The sequence below is a fragment of the Eleutherodactylus coqui genome, chromosome 10 (genome assembly GCF_035609145.1).
Source record: "Eleutherodactylus coqui strain aEleCoq1 chromosome 10, aEleCoq1.hap1, whole genome shotgun sequence".
NCBI lineage: Eukaryota > Metazoa > Chordata > Amphibia > Anura > Eleutherodactylidae > Eleutherodactylus > Eleutherodactylus coqui.
In genome coordinates this window covers 15,202,961-15,215,863 of record NC_089846.1, presented here as the reverse complement: position 1 = coordinate 15,215,863, position 12,903 = coordinate 15,202,961, and the positions used below count along the sequence as shown (strand labels likewise).

At 46.9% G+C, this 12,903-nt stretch overlaps 1 protein-coding gene across 2 annotated transcripts in view; it reads right to left on the bottom strand.

The window, feature by feature from the left end:
• Window positions 1–2,867: 2,867 nt before the first annotated feature.
• Window positions 2,868–12,903, bottom strand: part of SPTAN1 (spectrin alpha, non-erythrocytic 1) — a 55,313-nt gene continuing 45,277 nt past the window's right edge. For both annotated transcript variants that reach the window (XM_066580352.1, XM_066580353.1), the window contains 8 exons: window positions 12,236–12,348; window positions 12,003–12,020; window positions 8,112–8,166; window positions 7,830–8,026; window positions 6,314–6,367; window positions 6,081–6,227; window positions 5,851–5,998; window positions 2,868–3,146 (listed from right to left, as the gene is read on the bottom strand). In XM_066580352.1, coding sequence (XP_066436449.1) covers window positions 3,021–3,146; window positions 5,851–5,998; window positions 6,081–6,227; window positions 6,314–6,367; window positions 7,830–8,026; window positions 8,112–8,166; window positions 12,003–12,020; window positions 12,236–12,348 — 858 coding nt within the window. In that variant the 3' untranslated portion in view covers window positions 2,868–3,020. The remainder of the gene's footprint in view (window positions 3,147–5,850; window positions 5,999–6,080; window positions 6,228–6,313; window positions 6,368–7,829; window positions 8,027–8,111; window positions 8,167–12,002; window positions 12,021–12,235; window positions 12,349–12,903) is intronic.

Sequence of the window (12,903 nt, the reverse complement as noted above, 5' to 3'; positions counted from 1 at the left end):
TGTATTAGCTACTTTAGTCTGGCTCCCCAACCTTTCCTGGGCCTTCCACTTTTCCTCAGCCTAGCGCAAACTGCGTCACAGCCACAACCTCTGGTGGCCGATCCTGATTATTTTCTGGCCCAGCACCGGAGATCTTTGATGCCTTTCCTTTGGTCCAATGGTGCTTGGGTGAAATTCTCCACCGAGTGGATTGAACCAGCAACCCTCTATTTCTCGTGTCACATTGGGGGTGGAGGGCGTGAAAGATCGCGGTCTGCTTTATTTCACGGCGTATTACACACAGACAGCCCTATTGTTCTCTATGGGTCGCATATGCAACTCGGCCCATACGCAATACATCGCATATGAGTGCCGTTGCATACAGAATGCTGCTATGAGATGGAACGGGGGATTTAAAAAGAAAAGTCACCCTGTGCATGACGGCATGCGTGAGATACACACGTGTAAGTGCACCATGGCTGAACCACGCAGCGGTTTACGTATACGGTCGTGTAATTGAAGCTCAAGTAGGTAGAGCGAGCCGTGCTGCATCAGACACTGTTACTCACTCCTCCAAGAAGACAAAGTGGACCAGAAGAACACTAACTACTCCGAAACCTGCCAGCTATGGAGTCACCTACTGTTCCTGACTGCTTTCCCCATTCCAACGTCCTCTCAACACTAAGTGACAGTTGCTGAAGGGGTGACCATGCTGGTGCCCCGGGCGAGCCAAAGCAAAGAGGATAAGGATGAGTAAACTGGATTTGGTGAGTATGATCTAGTCGCCTCTCCTCTTGTACATACGGCTCTTGGACATCCCACAGTGACACAGACGATTTTTGTTATTTACCATAAAATCCATTTCTCGTCCTGTTCTTTGGAGAACACGGCCCCCTCCTGGTTCTGTATTCATCAGGTTGTCCCTTTATTTCTCTTGATTCCTATTGGTTGGCTTTATGTGTTCCCTATAGTTTCTCCTACTGCTCCTATATAGTGATTTAGCTCAGGGGCTGCAGGATCCTCTGAGGGCAGCTGTACTTCTGACCATATGCCTTTGATCAGCTATCCCTATTGCATGCCTTGCAAGGTTAGGCTACCTACACATGGGCGAGCACACTATAGGGCTGAGAAACTCGTCCCAATATCACATTCACCAACATGCATTTTATGGTGAAAATGCCCCCATTGCTTCTGTGAAGTAGTGATCCTCCGACGCGGTAGAGGCTCGGCTAGTGTTTCAATGTTTTACTGTTCCATTAAATTCAAGCGGCCATGCATTCCAATGAATGTAAAAAGATAAGACATGCAGCGATCATCATTTTTATTTCACTACCACCATGCAGTGAGGGGAAAATGTCTCATGTAGAAGACTCCTGTCAAAGAATAGACTTCATTATTTACGTGTCTCAAGGCACCAAACTCGCACGAGGTTCTCAGCCGTGTGAAACAGACCTGATAGTACATCTCTTCTTTGATTATGGGCCCCTGGTCAGGAGTCTGTGTCGTACTTCGGCCTCTTCACTTGCCCCAGACTAGCCGGCGCTTCGTCTCCACCTGCTACAAGGGTTTTGTTTTTTTAGCTGCAGTCTTTTTGTTGCATGGTGGCGCAGGCCATGTTGGTTAAAACTCCTATACCTGATGGCCTTATCTTCAATGGTTGCACCCCAATGACTGTTTTAGGATGTCTCATTGTTCCTGTGTCCCTCCAACGACACAACCAAGAAGTGAAGTTTTGCACTTCCCCATGAATCTCTCCTGAAAGGCCCGTATCACATGAACACATGGGCGCAGCGTGTTGTGCATGCAAATGTAGTATATAGAAATCACTAATTTCAATGTTTGTTCACATGTGTAGTTTGGGTGATACAGCCTGTTCCTACGCAGGGAAAAAACCATTGAACCAATTAAACCAAATAAATTGATGATTGTGTGTTTTGCACACAAAGTACAGTAAAAAAGGCAGATGCAAATACACAGCGCCCATTGCACAAATGCCTTTACACCCGTGTGACACTGGCCTGAGCCTTCACTAGGGGACCGCAGTACCTGCCCATTGTTCTGACATACATCTTTTTTGGTGGCAGGAGTGTAAACAGATTGGCTTGGGGTCTGTAGGCGGGTCTAGTATACAGAGGAGGAGCCAACCTTTTTACCTTAGTGGCAGCAGCCTATATAGATGGTTTCTGCATCCGCCAATTAAGATTATGAGGGATTTTAGGACAAGTACAGAAATCCCCTTTTTCCAAAGCTAGACGCCAACTTTAAATGATCGCAGGGTGATTTAAAAAAAACAAACAAACACCCGGCTCACCTAGAAAAGTAATACAAGTAAGATACTTGGATGGGTGTGGGAAACTTTTTGCCACTAGGATGGTGCCTGGCAGTCATCTTGGATTTAGCCCAAGAAACCACTGGAGCGTGGCTCATGGGATACACGATTTAGTCAGACAGCAATAGCTTGTCATTTTTTCCCCAATAACTGCAGCTACTTTAGTTCAGTATTAAAGTTACATTGAACTGTCATACAAAACAGACAATTATAGTTTTCTGTACCACATAACTTTATTACTGAACATGACATCCATAACTCATAAATGGTTGCAGGTGCTGAAAAATGACTGAAGCTATCAAGTGTTTGATTAAATTCTCCTCCCACATCTTGGATCTCGTGGCGCCCTTTCCATTGACGTTTCTTGGGCTGAATCCAAGATGTCCAATAGGCACCACCGCAGATGGCTTCCCTACCCATCGAAGTGGTCTACTTGTATCTCTTTGTTCAGAGGATATGGCGGGCCGCCCTGACATTGGCATCACCCTGTATGTATAGAGCAATGCTGTGGTTTTCCCTAATAGAAGCGCCATGATCTCCTTAGGAAAGACACAACACGTTGAATAACTAGCGTTTATTAAAGCACACCGCTTCTATTGCTTCTTCAGTCGGCTAAATCCAAAGCTAAAAACAATGACGACACAGGAGGGGGGCGAGAGGACATGCACAGCCAGAGTCAGCAGGCACAAGCAAGGGCTTTAATTCCGCTACGTCAGTTTACGAATAGCGAGCGTGTGAATTCCACGTAGTCGTACGCGGAGGGCAGCTCCCGCCCCTTACTGTCCATGTACGGTTTCATGTGTGAGATGCAGTAATCTGCCTGTTCGCGTGTAAGGTTCTGCAAGAGGAGAGACAGGGAGATTAGAAGAATCTTCAATATCAGGCTGCAAAACTTACAAAAGGCAAGAATTCTAGATTAAGGGGCTTTTCTAATGTAGTGCGGAGCAAAGATCATCTACATCCACTAACTGATGGACCGTTATATTATGGGGATGCAGATAGCAATGCTGTAACGGCACCACAGGATCCCCAAAAACAGAATACTCTTACTGGGGTGCAGATTTATCGTGGAGTCGTGTGTATTCTGCATCCAAAATCTGTCCTGAACACCTTATAAAGGAGCTGAAAGGATTAGAAAACCAGCCACTTTCTTCCAAAAACAGCACCACACTTGGCTGTAGGTTATGTCTGGTATTGCAGCTCAGCTCCATTGAATTGAGTGGGGATCAGCTGCAGTACCGCACCCAACCTGTGGCCAGGTGTGGCACTGTTAAAAAGTAGACAGAGTGTTCAGGATTAGAAAAAAAATCTATCTAGGTTTAGCTCTTTGCTTGCAGTCAGTGAATTGAACACCTATTTGTTTAACTCATGAGGCTGAAATCCATCCCAGTCTAATTCTGTTAATTAAAAGCACAGTTAAACACATGGGCAAAAGGGGTCCTTCAGGAGTAAAAAACATTGAAAGCCACCAATGTCTGGCTGAGGGGGATCTGAACCCTACAGAGGAGCATTATGGATAGCCTCCCGTGTCGTGGAGCCTTCATTGTGCAGATTGGCAAGGGTCAAACTCCCATTCAACAGTTAGTGTCTAGAGATGAGCGAACGTACTCGGATAAGCACTACTCGTCCGAGTAATGTGCCTTATCCGAGTACCGCTGTACTCGTGCTGAAAGATTCGGGACGCGCTGCGGAGCGGGGAGCTGCAGGGGAGAGCGGGGAGGAACGGAGGTAAGATCTTTCTCTCCTTCTCTCCCGCCCGCTCTGCCCCGCTCCCCGCTGCGACTCACCTGTCAGCAGCGGAGCGCCCCGAATCTTTCAGCACAAGTACAGCGATACTCGGATAAGGCACATTACTCGGACGAGTAGTGCTTATCCGAGTACGTTCGCTCATCTCTATTAGTGCCCTATCCCAACTATATTTATATCATGACATCCCCTTTAAAGGATGCGGTTTTGGTGCGGATCGGCTGCAGAGCTTGCAATCCATGGTGGTTTTCAAGTAGATATCACTCTTTTCAAATTAACAGGGAAACCTGCACACATACAAGTGTAAAGCATGCAGATTGTTTTCTGCAGACCTCTACAGTGTGCGAACAAACCCGAAGGACTCACTACTGTGTGCCGTGTGGAGCCGTATTAGGGTCATTAGTGGGTATATTGCACAAAAGTTCCTTCTTAAAGGGTTTGTACCTTTAATCACCTAACCACTGACACCCTGATCCCACTTACCCCTCACTGGGCTCACTGCACCCCCCACAGTGAGGAGACTGAATAGAGTAAATGGTCATGTATGGGTAGTGCCACTCCATTCATACTCAATGAGACTGCTGAAAATGGAAATGGTAGAATACAAGCACTCTATCAGCCTCACTGAAATTAATGGACCTCGATTCAATCAATGGGGCAAACTTACATAGAGTACACACACTTCTAGATCTCAGACATTCCCATTGAAAATAAATGGAGCAGCACCACATATACACAACCGTCACTGTATTCCATCTCCTCCCTGCTGCAGGGACAAGATGGGGATATAGGACTTCCATTCTTTGTATCGATGGAAGCCTCAGCTGTTAAGTCTGATCAGTGGGGTCTATCACCTTTCTATAGGAAAGGTCCTAAAAGTCAACTGTGGTACACACTCTTTAAAGCGACCCTCAGGTGGACCAAGATGGCCACGCTGCTTCTGACTACCTGCCCACCATGCATTAGTATAAGACAATAAAAACAAAGATCTGGTACCGTGTTAGCCAGTAGAGCAAAATGTGATTGTTCTCAGCAAGAGAAACGACGTAATCTTGTAGATATGATACCTTTTAATGGCTAACAAAAATACATGATGTAATAATAGCGAGCTTTCGTACCAACGCAGGGTACTTCTTCCGGCTTAAATGGATTGGATCTGAAGAGGCATGCATATGCAATATGCATGCCTCTTCAGATCCAATCCATTTAAGCCGGAAGAAGTACCCTGCGTTGGTACGAAAGCTCGCTATTATTACATCATGTATTTTTGTTAGCCATTAAAAGGTATCATATCTACAAGATTACGTCGTTTCTCTTGCTGAGAACAATCACATTTTTTTTTTTTTATAAGACAATATACGCGGCTTTGCTTTGCCAGTGCTGACCAGTCATAGCAGCTTGCAAGGTCTTAGACTAATGATGCTAGTAATACAAATTAGGCAGGTAGTCAGAAGCAGAGCGGCCATCTGTTTGTCCAGAACTATTGATGAATGCTCTGTGAGCAAGCTGCAGCGGTGTCAGGTTTTTCAGTGTGTTTTAATTCACCGACAGCAAGCAGAGATCATGAAATGTAACACCACATGTTAATAACCCCATTGAAATGAATGGGTTTTATAATGTGTATGAATGAGCCCTATTAGTAACCAGAGGACTACATGGCAGTCATGACAGATCTATACTAGTCTTTCAGTAGTATAGAAGGCCACTCAGGACTCCGTCAGGTGCGCCCTCATTTTCCTAAAAGGCCCAAATTTTTATCATCATCTTGATTACAACTCGCAAGTAACACTCCTCACCTGATATAATTCTTCCTTCGTGACGTACGCTTTCTGCTCGGTGCTGAGCGCTCGGAATGCACTTTCTATCTCCTCACTGGACTTGACGTTCTCCGTTTCCCGGCTAATCATGAAGGCCATGTACTCCTGTAGGGACACGTGCCCGTCTCTGACAGAGGACAAAGCATGAGCTGTCAATAGGGACCAACACCAGGCAGTCACTTACCCCTTCTAGATATCCAGGCACTTACCTGTTGGGATCTACAATGTCTAATATGTTTTCAAACTCCGGATCTGGTTCTCCTTCTTCCACCATCGGAAGGTCGTAGCCCAGAGACCGCAAGCAGGACTTGAACTCCTGGTGATTGAGACGGCCAGATTTATCCTTGTCGAAGTGCCTGGACAAGGGAGAGGAGATTGGATTTTAGGAAGTTGAGTTGTAAAAACTGACCGTTTCCCCCAACAGCGCCGTACAGCTACTCACTTGAACATCATGCTGAATTCTTTGAGAGCTTCTTCTGTGACACCCGTCGTGTTTCTAAAAAGTGAGAAGAATAGTTATCGGACCTGTAGCAGGACTCGCACCGCGCTCATATGTACCTCACCCAATGAGAGCGCGCGGGGGGGGGGGGGGGGGGGGACAATTCCATCAGTGGAAGACTGAACTATTCCTGAACTTGCTATATATGCCAGTAGTTGTCACAGGAGACACTTAAAGGGGCCATCAACAACTTGTAGGGGTTTTCTGAGACTATACTACTAACCGCCCCTGAGGATCAGTCATCAATAGTTGAGGAGTAGGGATCCCTGCTGATCAGATGATTGAAGAACCCTCGGTGCTTGGATGAGTGCGGCGGCCTGTGATGTCACGGTTATCGGTCACATGCAGCTGAGCACCTCTGTCAAGCCGATCAGCTGATGGGCAGGGATTTAGAGCACCGGACCCCGCCTATCAACTACTGATGACCAATCGTGAGCACAGGTCATCAATAGTGGAGAGCCAGAAAAGCCCTTTAAAAAGAGTTTCTCGTCTATCATTGGGTGAGACAGCAAAGACCTTGGCTATAGCTTCTGCCACTAGGAGGCGAAACTAAGCATAAAAAGTGTTAACTCCTCCCACTAGCTATACCCCGCTGCAGGCATATGAGAGCTCAGTTTTTTGCTTAAGTGTCTGTAGGAGGCAGATGAAATACATTTATCTTCTGTTCACAGGATAAATCTCTAAAACCACTGGGGGTCTGACCGCTGGAGCCCCAGCGACTACAAAAACATGCACACCCCAAAAGGCCCATGTGAATGCAGCAGCAGTGTGCATGCGTGACCACAGCGCCATTCACTTAGTGAGATCACTCTCTCCATCCCATTGAAGTGAATGGGAGTAGTGGTCATGCATGCACACCACCACTCCAGTCACATGATGAGGCTTTCAAGGTGTACCGTTCTCATGATGGTTAGGGGTACCAAAAGGTTCATATGCCATAACAGGGCGTAAGAACAGAGGTTGCCTTCTCAGCACAAGCCCATTAAAGGGGGTTTTACAGACCAAATTATTGATGACCTATCGTGAGGATTGGTAACACATAGTGGATTACTAGGGGTCTACTGTTCAGGATCCACCCCAATCAGCTCATTGAAGCAACAGTGAATGAACGCTGCAGCTTCAGTGCTGTACATTGTGTAGCTGGTCAATCCCATTTGTATGAATGGGACCGAGCGGCTCTCAGGCCATGTGACTGATGAACGTGACGTTACAGGCCTAAGAAGAGGTCGCAGCGTTGCCTCTCCAATCAGGGGGACGCCCATGCATCTGATATTGATGACCTGTCCTCAGGAGAAGCCATCAATAGTTTAAGGTGGTTTTTGCAGCACTAAACGATAAAACGTGAGCTGCCACCGGTCACCACTAGAGGGGGCTCTCATTATCTCCCATAAGGGCTTACAGTAGATGGAATATTAGAACATTCCGACGCTTTACTACACAGGGGAAGTGCCTTTCTCACCTGGCTTGGATTTGCTGCTCGAGGTTGTGCTGCATTCGCATGCCCAGCTGATCCAATTGGTCCCATTGCTGCGCCAGCCCCACCGTACTGTGTTCTGTGTATTTGTTATCCAGTATCAAAGCTTCCTCCATTGCAGCTCCGAGGTCCTCGATCTTCTTCAGCTGGCTCCTCATGGCACGGATCTCCTGATGCTTCCTCTGGGGTGAAACAGACCAGTCAGACTGAAAAGTGTCAGGGAGCCAATCGAGAGACCAAGAAGCGGGCAGTAAAAGCATCACAAACCTTGGTGGCTTCCAGCTGAGACTCCAGTGTTCCCGACTCCTCTACCATACAAGACCTGCAGGAGACAGACCGGTGAGTGCAGGTCAACGACTACTTCCTACAGACGCTTACCGCTAACATGGCACCGTCACTATTGTTTGAGTGGTAGGGCCAAAAATGTGTTCTAATGGACCGTGCTTCATGTTAACGATAAGCTCAGCAGAGCACATGAACAGATCCATGCCAAGCACTGCTCTGCCACCACACACCTGACCAGTGGAGAAAAGGTGCCCAAACACCACCCAAGCCCCTCTATAGCTCAGCCGCACTACAGATTAGTGAGCAGTCCCTGGTTGAAGATGACCGGTCGTCTAATTTACAGCCATTCATATACATCACTCCAGGCAATCCAAAAGGTGACCGACTACCAACCCAGCGGTGGTGCGAATACCTGCCTGCAATACTGAGGAGTGCAGTGTGTGGGGTTAAGAGACCACAGCAGACGGTGCACATCGTTACTATGGTGGACGGGGATAATGTCCTCCCTTATCGAAGGCTTTCAGGCCGGCAGCGACTATGTAACTACCACGGTGCTCTACAGAGCGCTACAACGGCACAAGTTTTCGGCTGCTTTCAGATTTGCATATTTAGTTCGTATTTTTCAGATTGACATACAGAACTGATGTAACTCCATTTATGTACTTCCCAGCTCTGTTTTCAAAATGCAGCATGCGCTACTTTTCTCCATTTTTGACTAAATATATGGAGGTTTCAGTATTTCATCACTATTCGAATTCCTTAGAATGAATGGCGCAGCAGTGTAGCATGCACACTGCCACTCCGGTCATCTCAGTGGGACCGCCAGAGATAGGAGTTCAAGCACTTGGTTTTCTCCAGGAGCCCCACTGAAGGCAATGGAGTGCTGGTGCACATGCTCAACTGCTGCTTCCTTAATTCAGGGGTCCATTTTCAGGATCGGTGGCGCCTCAGTGGTCAGATGCCCACCCTTCAGTTAGTTATACCTATCCTGTGCGCATCTCCTTTAAAATTCTGATGGCTAATTAATTAGCCCAACATCTTATTAAAGAGAAACCCTACAAACTAGGCCTTATTGTGTTATGTATGGCCAACTTAGAGGGGCTGTCCCACTTCTAGCTGTTTGGCTGCAAAAAGCAGACCGCTCCATACATTAAGCAGTAGCTCGGGTTGGTAGTGCCATTCACTTCAATAGGACTCAGCCTGCAGTACCAACCTGGACCTCTATACTACGTGCGGAGCTGTCTGCTTCATGCAGAAAAACAGCTAGAAGTGGGAGACCCCTTTTAAAAGCACCAAACTTGAGGAGGGTCCCAGTTCACAGACCTGCACCGATGCAATAAGGGAACGTGCATTTAAAAACAGTTGTATATAGGGCGCCAGCATTATTAGCTTAGAGATCCAGACGATCTCCATATAAGCTGGTAGATTACAGTGCTCAGCAGGGACCTCTCCCAAGTCTTCCTAGAAGGTCGAGCTCCTCATAAGGGAGGTAGATGCAATATATTTACATCTATATATTGGAAGTACAGGTGTGGCTTGTGCCCCAGCGGAGCGGTCGGCTACACTAGCGGTGCAGGGCGGGTGAACACTCCATTGCAGCAGTGAGGGTTAGTACAGAAAAGCATCACAGAGTGCCACAGAAAACCAGTGGAAAGAAGAAATAGAGGAAAACGCAACCTTCCAGATAGATCATCCCCAACTTCATACTGATACACACGTATGACTCTGCGATAGGCTATGCTAAAGAAGAGAGACCCAACGGTGAAATCCCACACAACAGCTGGAGGCAAAGTAGTAGCAACCCCCTGATATACTGCGGCATCATAACCCCTCTATTACATAATGCAGGCTGCTGCGGGTATACAGCAGCTACAGGGCAGATATGGAGAATATGGTTTCCCCAGTCTTGTATACTTGATATTTAAAGGGAACCCATCACCACAAAATACATTTTACATCCCTCCACCATAATGTAATGGAGCGTTACACAAGGAGGCCACGTAGCTTTGCACAAAAAAGCCATTTAGCATTACCAGAAATTTTAACTTGGTCATTTGCGCCCCCAGTAAGTAGATGCGCCATCTCAAGTCAAAGAGGAGGAGCCATCATTCGTCCAACTCAGCAGGTCACTGCGGAAATGCAGCGTAGGCTTCTGTGCGCCAACCTCCTGTGTATTGATGTCAGAACTGGCAACATAGACATCTCACAAATGTGCCAGGCCCCCTCTTGCCATGTCCTCTGGTGAACACCTCGCTTTACTGCATGCGTGGGGATGACACGGCCAAAGGGAGATTTCAGCAATACAAGCTCTGATGTCCATACGCGGGGAGGTGGCCAGGTTTTCGTGCTGACTCAGAAGGGTGTTGGCACGGCTTCTGACTTAAGGCAGTATATTTACATACTAGGCGCACAAACAACAAGGTAAGAATTTCAGTTAATGCTAAATGGCTTTTTGTGTGCAGTACCGTGCGTGGCCTGCGGGTGTAACGCGGCGAGAAGTAATGTTTTAAATAAACTTTATTGGTTTTCACTGGACTAGTTGGGCGATTCAGAATTATGTCCACTGACAGTCGGACTACTATAAAAGTGCAGACTAGGCTGTAACACAAGAAATCTCTTAGTAGTTTGGGGGGGGTTTAAACATTTTCTTGGACAAACTTTCTGTATTTGATGCTTCATTTACTTTTTATTGCAATATTTTCCCAAACTAGGCAACAATCTGATCTATGGAGGTTTACAGGGTAGCCGGACTCATATGAACACAGGTAGTATGTTCCACCCATTTGATGTTGGGTACCACTACAGCAAACAGGCTCTAATAAAAGGAGCGGTCCGCTTGGTAGAGCTCCCCTCTTTAGAAAGGTCTCCTAATGATCACAGGGTGCCCAGCTGCTGACACACCAACAAGTAGTTGTAATCAGGGGAGCCTGACAGCAAGTGTTTAGTTCCCATCCATCAGAATCCATGGACAGCCCGGGTCCTACAGAGATAAACACTTTGCAGTTGCTCCATGGATATTGTTAAAAGGGATTTTCTGGAATTAAAAGGGCTGTCCAGTGGTAAACTATATAACACGGCCTATCCTCAGAACAAGTTACCAATAGTAGACAAGCTGGGGTCCCCACTGATCAGATATTTGCTGGGCCAGTGCATTCATACATTGAGCCAATTTCTGCAGGAAGAAGACAGCTCTGTTCTTACTGTAGTGGCCAGGCTTGGTATTGCAGGCTATGTTTGCACATTTTAATGAGAGCATGCCTGCAGTATCAAGCCTAGCCACTACAGTAAGAACGGAGCTGTCTGCTTCCTATAAAAATCAGCTCGCGCACGAGCTTGCTGGCTTTGGCGAACAGTTGATCAGCAGGGTACAGGGAAACCAAACCTGCCCCTCTATTATTGATCTGTATAGGCCATCTTTAGTTTACAACTGGACAAGTGTTTTAAGATATTGAGGACCTATCCTCAGAATAGGTAATCAATATCAGATCAGTGGGAGTCTGCCACTCTGGAATCCCACCAATCAGCTGTTTGAATCCCCGGGTGAGCGCCGCAAGCACTTAAATTGCATGCTAGACAGTACCATACAATATATAGCAGTGTACATTAATGGGATGGAGCTGCTCTCAGGTCATGTGACTGAGGAATGTGACGCCACAAGTCTGAAGAGACCGTAAAGCTCACCTAGCTACTTGGGAAGGGTTTCAAGTGGCAGACCCCCACTCATCTGATACCGATGACCTATCCTGAGGACGGCTCATCAATATTTTAGTCCCAGAAAACCCCATCCTCAGTACACTCAACTCACATAACTGCACCCCACAATCACCGCACATGTGCACAAAGCAAAAAACTAGTGAATCTCAAAATACTAACCCGTCCAGTAGGTAGGTCCTATGGAGAGAGGCAAACGAAGGAAGCAGCAAATAAATCGGGAAGAAAAAACACATAAAAGTGAAAAAGCATCACAAAAGTACAATACATTACACAAAACCATTACACAGGCGAGTACTGAGCAGTCTGAGATAAGAGATGGACACAGGCTGAAGAACACAAATGCACTACACAAGACAAGAGATCCCGCAGGGGGTGGGGGTGGTGTCAGTAACCTGGTCTCCTGGATCCATTGGTGGAATGCATTGGCATGTTGGGCAAATTCCTGGCGAAGTTTGTCATTTTCTTCCTGTCTTCTCTGTTCCTTTTGTAGCTCCAATTCACGTTCCTGAAGAAAAGAGTAAAATAAGAACCTCAGTGAATTCTATTCTCACCAAAACTAAAAAGGAAGGTCCTTGATTCTTCAGTTTGTTAAATGGGTTGTCCAGGTGTAAACTAATAATGGCCCATCTACAAGATAGGTCATCAATACTAGTATGGTGGGAGTCTGCTGCCTGGGATCCCCATCAATCAGATATTCACCAGACCAGTGCACTTTTGCACAAAGCTGCTTGCTGCAGTAAGTGGACAGCTCTAGTCTCACTGCAGTGGTCAGGCTTGGTAATACAGGCACTAAAATAAATGGCAACTTTGCCTGTAAGTCCAAGCCTGGCCACTGCAGTGAGAATGGAGCTGTCTGCTTCCTGCAGAAATTAGGGCTCCTGCCCACGGACGTGACAGGCTCTGCAAGCGGAATACCGCAGCGGAGTCCGTCACGACCCCCCCATACTCTCCTCCGGATCCGCTGCGTAGCTCCTGCATGACGCGCCGGCAGCGTCATATGACGTGGTGGGCGGGCCGCGTATTCACGCTATACTTCCGCTGGGCTACAGTGGAAGTATAG